At 41.5% G+C, this 9,135-nt stretch overlaps 1 protein-coding gene across 1 annotated transcript; it reads left to right on the top strand.

Moving 5' to 3' along the window:
- Positions 1-236: 236 nt before the first annotated feature.
- On the top strand, positions 237-8,487 carry abcb9 (ATP-binding cassette, sub-family B (MDR/TAP), member 9). Its single transcript, XM_068310991.1, has 13 exons — positions 237-321; positions 405-447; positions 573-1,225; positions 1,804-1,918; positions 2,815-2,945; positions 3,032-3,237; positions 3,306-3,503; positions 3,583-3,711; positions 3,800-3,988; positions 4,121-4,294; positions 5,815-5,974; positions 7,265-7,401; positions 7,477-8,487. The coding sequence occupies exons 3-13, from the start codon at positions 574-576 to the stop codon at positions 7,786-7,788; spliced, it is 2,403 nt and encodes an 800-aa protein (XP_068167092.1). The 5' UTR covers positions 237-321; positions 405-447; position 573; the 3' UTR covers positions 7,789-8,487.
- The last annotated feature ends 648 nt before the right edge of the window (positions 8,488-9,135 follow it).

Below are 9,135 nucleotides of genomic sequence, written 5' to 3' on the forward strand. Positions count from 1 at the left end.
ACACGCGTGAAAGCGTGAAGCTTCTCGCATATTAGACGATCTTTGATACCGGTGTCCGGTGGTGTCAAACGACCTGCTCGGTAACCGATCAGACGCATGTGGACGTTGTTTGGTCGCAAGTAGCCATCCTATTTCCGATGTGGTGGTGATAACATGAAGAAGAATATGTAAATTATTTTGTAAATGTAGTAAATTATTCATATTTAGTCCTGTCTGGACATTTAATAGCGGACCAATCAGAATGTGAAGCATTAGTAACGCAGCTGCCTGCATGCTAATTGCTAACTAGCTAGAACCATCATATGGTTTAAACCAGTCTGGGTTAGTCTGGATGTTTCAAACTTATTGCACATAAGAAGAATTAAAGTTAGTTTATTAAATTAACCGTATAATTCGTTTTACAGCTTCGGGCCAGAGAATACAGGAAGTTCCTCCTTCAAAATAAAAGTAAGTGTAAAGAAATAGTAGCTTATAAGTCTTTTCTGCTATATTATGTGTGTGAATATGAATTTAAATTTTAACACTGGTAGGACTCAACATAATTATGTGTTTTGCTCTTTTCTGACTACCAGCATGGACTCCAGAGTGGCTGTGGTTGGTTCTGTGTTGTACGCCGTGCTGGACTTCTTTATCACCACTGTTCTCTACACACATGGACTGAACTTCAGCGTATTCAGAGATGACGCTCTGAACTTCAGCATCCTTCAGTCAGTGCTGGACATTTGGGGGACTGCGCTGCTCAGAGCCGCCCTCCTGCTGGGGGCCTCCGTGGGGGTGTCGTTGAATGACGAACACGGCCCACAGAGGGTCGCTAAACTCACCAGCTCCATTATCTTCACCTCTCTGCTCGTCATCACCTACAGCCTGGCCAAGATGCTGATGCTGACGGAGCTCGAACCTCTGACCCGTCAGCCCTGGGCGTTGAGCTTGATATGTTGGACCTGTGCCACATCCGCGGCTGTTCTGTTGCCCTGGATGCTGCTGGGAAGGTCCAAATCAACCACAAGTTGCCATAGCAACAGAGGCAGAGGAGGCTGCGAAGATGTGGAGAATTTGTTGGAGACTGCTGGTGAGGAAGAGCAGGAGATCGGGTTTGAGAGGAAGGAGGAGGACGAAGGGGTGAAGACAAACTCCGGCGCGACGCTGGGACGTCTCCTGATGTACTGCAGGAAGGACGGTTCACTGCTGTGTGTCGCCGTCGTCTTCCTCCTCGTCGCTGCAGTGTGTGAGTGAATCAGCAAACACATCCCATCATATAATTGAATCCAGTCTGTTATATATGATTAAAGCCCTCATGGAACAGATCGACAAACAGCTTGTTTCGTTTCTTTTGTGGAGATTGAGGGTTTTTTTTAAATTTTAATTAATTTATTTTTTTGAATATTTTTTCATTATTTTATTTTTTATTATGTAATTGTTTTATTTTATTATTTATTTTTACATTTTTTACATTTTTATGTTTTTTTTAATATTTTGATTTATTTAGCCCTCATGGAACAGATTGACAAACAGCTTGTTTCGTTTCTTTTGTGGAGATTGTAAGAAATGTTTTTTTTTAAAATTAATTTATTTTTTGGAATATGTATTTATTTGTATATTTTAATTATTTTATTTTACTTTTAATTTAATAATTTTATTTTTTAGTATTTTCATTTTTTATGTTTTGTTTTATTTATTTATTTATTTATTTATTTAATATACTTTTATAATACCCGAAGAGAACTTTAGAATGCACACTCACTTCTTTATCTTCTTTATCATCATCACGTTAGACAAGCAAATAGCCTTTGTTATTAACTGCAGGTGAGGCCTTTACGCCGTACTACTACGGCAAAGCCATCAACGCCATTGTGGTTCACCAGAGCATGGAGTACTTGAAGAATCCAGTACTCATGGTGTTAACACTGGCTGTGGTCAGGTGAGGTTCTTCTGATACTGGTTAATGTGTCGCTGTGTGATTCTGTGTGATTCATGCTAAAAGTCGAAGGAACACTACTGTTAAATCTTATCTTACAGCAGCTTTACAACCTTTACAATTCCATATTCAAACAACACACCCATCGATATGTCCGGATCTACACTTCAGAAAATCACCTGGAGCTGCTTTTTGTCTCCATGGTTACAGGTGTAGAACATTTAACACAAATCCATCAGGTGCTGTTTGAGATCCTCTGCTAAAATACACAAACGGTGGTGACAGAAGGAATAACATGACTCACGTTTGTCATATGAAAGTGTTTCTAGCTGGAACACTGGTTTTTTTTTTATTTGTAATTTCAATGATTACAATTTGCTTTTATATTAGAATCAGGAACCAGTTGAATGACATGATGGAGAAAGAAGAAGGATAGAATATGTTGCATGTCCATATTTAAATACAGTATTTGCTAAAATAGATAGATATAGATCTATCTATCTATTTTATAGATATAGATCTATTTCTATAGATATAGGCCATTCATTGAAGGGGGGCCTTTTAATCAGATGCCCCGTAAAATCTAGTGCGATATATAAAATATTATATATATATATATATATATATACTGTATATAATTTTTTATAAGCCATTTATTGAAGGTGCGCCTTATAGTATAGGAAGTACTGTACCTTAAAACAACTAGACCTTTGTCATGTGTTTCAGTTCTTTATTATCTTAAACAACAGCATGGGTGGATTTCTTAATCATAAGAACATCCTCCACAAATCCACATTATTTAAATTCTTTCTTTTTTTTTTCTTCTTTTTTTTAGGGGTGCTTTGCAGCAGAATTTATATACATTTAAATGCCTCATGGCTCCTGATCTCTGTCCTCAGTTCATTTGCGAGGGGAATCCGTGGAGGCGTCTTCACCCTGACATTTGCCAGATTGAATCTTCGGCTCAGAGATCATCTCTTCAGAACTCTAATGAAGCAAGAAATTGCCTTTTTCGATGAGAACCACACAGGTGACGTAGGAACCCTTCATATCCATTCACCTCTGTGTGACATAGCAGCCGCTTTAGTGTTATGACGTGTCTTTAACGCTCTGTAGGCGACATCATTTCACGTCTGTCAGCTGACACCACCCAGGTGAGCGACCTCATCTCCCAGAACATCAACGTCTTCCTGCGGAGCTCCATCAAGGGTATCGGCGCCTTCATCTTCATGTTCGGGTTATCGTGGAAGCTCACAATCATGACAATCACGGGATTCCCCTTCATCGGCTTCATCTCTAGTCTTTATGGCGAATACTACAAGGTAACGTGACTTTGCGTGTGCATGTGTGTGTTGATACTTTCATTTTGACAAAAGTTTTTCCTCCCTAGAAATTAAGCAAAGAAGTGCAAACAACCCTCGCAGAGGCCAACAGAGTCGCGGAGGAAACTGTTTCAGGCATCAGGACGGTGCGGAGCTTCGCCAATGAAAGCGGAGAGGCCGACTCCTACTACACCAAACTTCTGCTCATGTTCCAGCTCAACAAGAAACAAGCTCTGGCCTACGCCTGCTACATGTGGTCCAGTTCTGTATGTAAATGTGTTCCATTCTAAATCAGATGTGGAAAACATTACAGCGGCTCCTCATAAGAGGTTGTTTGTCTTGCAGTGCTCAGAGCTCGCTTTAGAGGTTGCTATCCTCTACTATGGAGGCTACCTTGTTATAAACCATCAGATCAGCAGCGGTGACCTGATAGCGTTTTTCATTTACGTTCTGGAAGTGTCAGAATGCATGGAGGTAATTCATCCTTTCATTTTCCTCCATCATGTAAAAAGTCTTAGAAGACGCAAGTAAAGCTTAATCGATGCCACATTTTACATTCCAGAATATAGCTTCTGTGTACACGGGCCTCATGCAGGGCGTTGGAGCTGCTGAGAAGGTTTTCGAGTACATGGACAGGGAGCCCACACACTCCGCTGACGGCACGGAGGCCCCACAAACGTGCACCGGCTTGGTTGAATTTAAAGACATCACGTTTGCGTACCCAACACGTCCTGAGACCGACGTTCTCAAGGTTTGTTTTAGAACATCGGTCTAAAACTTCTGTGTTCACATTCAGTCCAGGAATCACGGATTCTGATTCACCGACACAGAGGTGTGATGAAACCTTTGTAAATGACGCCCTCTACTGGTGCATGTTTTGCAGGGAGTGTCGTTCACTCTGCAGCCGGGCGAGGTGACGGCCCTCGTGGGTCCTTCAGGCAGTGGGAAGAGCTCCTGTGTGAGTCTGCTGGAAAACTTCTACGTTCCTCAACACGGTCAAGTCCTGCTGGATGGAAAGCCGGTCAACACCTTCCGACACGACTACCTGCACGCCAAGGTGTGTCACTCAGCGGTGAACGACACAGAGGAAACGCGTGATTCACTTTTAAGGCAGATCTTTGATTTATTTCTTCATTCTTTTATGTGAGTTGGGACGTATTTCGATGCTGTTCTGTGTTCTCGTTTGCGTGCGTCCTTGCGTCTTTGATGCACGTTTTTGACGCGACCTTTGAACGCACTTCCATTCAACAAAAATATTCACAATATCTCCATTTCTCCACTTAAATTTCGAACCTGGAAATGGCCATTATGTTTTGATCTTGCAGGAGAAACGTATCACGAGACTCACCTGCTTGAATTACAATCGACCAAACTGCAACATGGCGTGTGTTCGTTTTAACATGCTGCATAGAGAGAGGAGTGCATTTCACACCGAGGCCTTCAGTAGTGCTCCGTCTGAATCAATCCAACCCTCAATAACTACTTTTTGCAGGCCCTGACGGCCCACCACTGGTGCGACCTTGTTAGGTCCTGTTGGGTTTCTCTTTCTGCTAAAGCGCTTTGAAATGTCTGCTGATGTGATTAAGTGTTATACAAATAAAGGTTGATTGATTGAATGATTAATTATCATCATGCTTCTGAAAAAGATGCAAAAGTTGCAGAAAAACGACAAAAATGACAGAGTTCTTTCTTGTACTATTGTACTATTACTACATAAAAATAATCAAAAGTCAATGAAGAAAAAGAGACAGATATTACTACAGATATAACTACAGATATTACTACAGATATCACTACAGATATTACTACAGATATCACTACAGATATTACTACATATATTACTACAGATATTACTACAGATATTACTAAAGTGTGTGTGGAGAAGGTTCTGTCAGCTTGGTGCAGTGTCCACAGGAGGAAATATGAATTAAAGGCAAAGAAAACTATTAAGTGAAATGCAAAAGTCAAAAAAACAAACTGTATTGCATCTTTATTTCTAAAACTTTTTTAACGACTACCATTTTGATAAAGCTAATATATAATTTTACTCTTCTTTTTCTTTTTACTTAAAACAGTTATGACGTTGTTATTAATAAAATAATTTAAAATAACAGTTTGTTTAGTTTTTATATTGTACTATTGGCAAAACTCAGGGATGCACTGCATTCTGGAGGTAAAATGAACTCTGGTTGTTGTAGTGGGTCTGAGGGAGCTACTGGCATCAGTGGAAATATGTAAATATTCCTTAGTGATAAGAATTGTTTTTAATTTCCTGAATTATCATTTAGCAGTACTGTATTATTTTTTTAAAGCAGTGATTTATTAATCAACTGGACATTTCTTTCATCTCATTTTTGGTTCTGTTGTAACTTGCTCTTGAAAATACTTTCTTGACTTCTTTGAGTTTCATTGTCAGTGGTGTCTGGGAGGTGATGAACTTCTGGATGCTTTGTTTAGCGTCCACATGTCGATGACAGAAATGAGCGGACAGATTTTCTCCAAACGTGGTGGAAGAATGAGACACAACCATGAAACGTAGACGCTGATTCACAGGAGTCTTCCTCTCTCTCCCTCCAGGTCTCTCTGGTGGGCCAGGAGCCTCAGCTGTTTGCTCGGACAGTCAAGGAGAACATCGCCTACGGCCTGACTGATGTTCCCACGGCGGCGGTGATGGAGGCTTCCAACAATGCCAAGGCCGACGATTTCATCACCCGCCTTCCTGAAGGCTATGAGACCAGTAATTACTCCCTGAGTTCATTTATAACTCAGCAATTAAAGTGGACTTATTTAAGTTTTTGCTATATCAAATCATCATCATTTGATTTAACATTATTTATATAGCGTCTCAAACACAGGAAATGCTGCTCAAAGCTCTTTAAATTACAACAAAGGGCTTCACATACATGGAAACAAGCAGGGATAAACAGTGACTTAACCTGGATCCTGTCATACTGTTAAACATAAAATCTTGTTGCAACAGAATTAAATCTGGGTAACAGAATTAACAAAACAAAATCTGGGATTAAAACTACACAGAAAAATATACTACAGATAAAAGCGCTGAATACAAATAACGAAAATGAAGTTGTATTTAGTCTAATAATATATATTCCACTTCTAATGCAGTTTACTGTTGTGGTTAGAGTTTCATACGCTGCAGCTGTATTTCTGCTATCCCTCGAACGGATTTCACGTTAGAAACAGCTTTAGACTTAGTGAGATTTTAATATCTTAATATTAATCTTTTGTTATGAAACATACAATACGAATGATGTCGTTTTAGGTGTTTCTTATACATTTTCAGTTCACCAGCTTGAGTTTTTATCTTTATACATATTTCAAGAATTTTTTTTACAACCTGCTGCTCAAAAAAAACAAACAGAATTCTTTTATTTATTTATTTATTTTTAATAAGGAAATAGAGCTGAGGGTCATTTGCAACACGATGATAACGGATGAGGGAGTGTATCTGTAAAGGATTTACTCTTAGTCTGTTCTGTAAATAGTTTATGAATAAATAATAAATATAGCAAATTCTGATCAGTTATTAATTTATAACTTTTTTTGGATTCATTCTGATATTTTCACCCCCACCCCAATTCAGCTTAAGCCCATATGTGGTTTAGTTTAGTTTATTTGAAAGGGGACAATGCAATTTCATAAAACACATAATTACACATGATTAGAAAGGCCAAAATTAGCCAGAAGGCTAGTTTTCATCTGTAGTCCTCTGGCTATGATGTATAAAAGCAGTAAAATCAGTAAAACAGTAGAAGCAGTAAAATAGATCTACAATATAGTAAAAATATACATATTCAAAGTACTATTAGTACTATTAAAAGAGAATCACACGTATCAAAACATCACAACAGGCTTATCGTTCAGTGTTGGCAGCTATAGGAGTTGATAAACCACATTTTCAAGTTTTTGGTTCACATCAGACAACGTAGTTTAACCGATAATTATATAATGACGCATGCTTTGCAGCGATGAGGTTGTAGAACTATATCATCTTTCCCTTCTCCAGGCGTCGGAGAGAAAGGCACTCACTTGTCAGGAGGCCAGAAACAAAGGGTGGCCATCGCTCGAGCTCTCATCCGTAAGCCTCGCGTTCTGATCCTGGACGAGGCCACCAGCGCCCTGGACACGGAGAGCGAACACCTTGTGGGTGAACCCATCTGTCAGCCGTCGCCTCATTGGTGCGTTGGTTCGCGTCTGATCGTCTCGCGTCTCCTGCAGGTCCAGCAGGCTCTGAACAACGTCATGAAGGAGCACACCATGCTGGTGATCGCCCACCGGCTCAGCACGGTGGAGAAGGCGGACAGCATCATCGTGATGGACAGGGGCAGCGTGGTGGAGCAGGGGTCTCACGCTCAGCTCATGGCCCGGGGGGGGCTTTACAGCAAGCTGGTGCAGAGGCAGCTTTTAGGCATCGAGACGGGGGCGGAGCTTCTCAATCCGTCCAACAAACTCAACTCGACGACTGGCAGGGAAAGATCCGTCAGTCGGCAAAGCAGCACCAGTGAATCCGAGTACAGCACTCGCTACTGAGGACACCTGGGGGCTTAGAGCTCATTTATGGAAGAAGATATTTTCTTAGGTATCCAATAGGCCAAAGTCTTACTATTATATGCAAGAACATAAGTTGCTCAATTTGCATTTAGATCACAGACCACTCCACACACTTCACACACTATACACACCGTTAATCATCTTTTTCTTTGGGCTTTTCCCTTCAGGGGTCGCCACAGCGAATCAATTGCCTCCATCTAACCCTGTCTTCTCATCCTCTTCTCTCACACCAACTACCTTCATGTCCTCTTTCACTACATCCATAAACCTCCTCTTTGGTCTTCCTCTAGGTCTCCTGCCTGGCAGTTCAAAACTCAGCATCCTTCTACCAATATATTCACTATCTCTCCTCTGGACATGTCCAAACCATCTCAGTCTGGCCTCTCTGACTTTATCTCCAGAACCTCTAACATGTGCTGTCCCTCTGATGTACTCATTCCTGATCCTATCCATCCTGGTCACTCCCAGAGAGAACCTCAGCATCTTCATCTCTGCTACCTCCAGCTCTGTCTCCTGTCTTTTCCTCAGTGACACTGTCTCTAGACCAAACAACATCGCTGGTCTCACCACAGTTTTGTACACCTTTCCTTTCATTTTACCTGAAACTCTTCTATCACACATCACACCTGACACCTTCCTCCACCCGTTCCATCCTGCCTGGACACGCTTCTTCACCTCTTTTCCACACTCTCCATTGCTCTGGACTGATGACCCTAAGTACTTCAAATCCTCCACCTTCTGGATCTCTTCTCCCTCTAACCTCACTCTTCCACTTGGGTCCCTCTCATTCACACACATGTACTCTGTCTTACTGCGGCTAACCTTCATTCCTCTCCTTTCCAGGACAAACCTCCACCTCTCTAGCTTCTCCTCCACCTGTTCCCTGCTCTCACTGCAGATCACAATGTCATCTGCAAACATCATAGTCCATGGAGATTCCTGTCTAGCCTCGTCTGTCAGCCTGTCCATCACCATAGCAACAAGAAGGGGCTCAGAGCTGATCCCTGATGCAGTCCCACCTCCACCTTGAACTCCTCTGTCACACCTACACACACCTCACCGCTGCCTTACAGTCCTCATACATGTCCTGCACCGCTCTAACATACTTCTCTGCCACTCCAGACTTCCTCATACAATACCACAGTTCCTCCCTGGACACCCTGTCATCAGCTTTCTCCAGATCTACAAAAACACAATGCAGCTCCCTCTGGCCTTCTCACCTCTTTAGTCTTTGTTCTCTCTCATTTTCCACGTTCATCAACTCTTCAACGTACTCTTTCCATCTTCCATCACACTACTGGCTCCTGTCAATAGACTTCCATCCCT

This window comes from Antennarius striatus, chromosome 3, assembly GCF_040054535.1.
Source record: "Antennarius striatus isolate MH-2024 chromosome 3, ASM4005453v1, whole genome shotgun sequence".
NCBI classification, from domain to species: domain Eukaryota; kingdom Metazoa; phylum Chordata; class Actinopteri; order Lophiiformes; family Antennariidae; genus Antennarius; species Antennarius striatus.

Excerpts from the sequence above, each read along its gene's own strand:
- abcb9 (XM_068310991.1), top strand. The coding sequence starts at position 574 with ATGGACTCCAGAGTGGCTGTGGTTGGTTCTGTGTTGTACGCCGTGCTG. Across the intron at positions 3,712-3,799 it reads AAGTGTCAGAATGCATGGAG|AATATAGCTTCTGTGTACAC; the intron begins GTAATTCATCCT and ends TTTACATTCCAG. Across the intron at positions 3,989-4,120 it reads CTGAGACCGACGTTCTCAAG|GGAGTGTCGTTCACTCTGCA; the intron begins GTTTGTTTTAGA and ends CATGTTTTGCAG.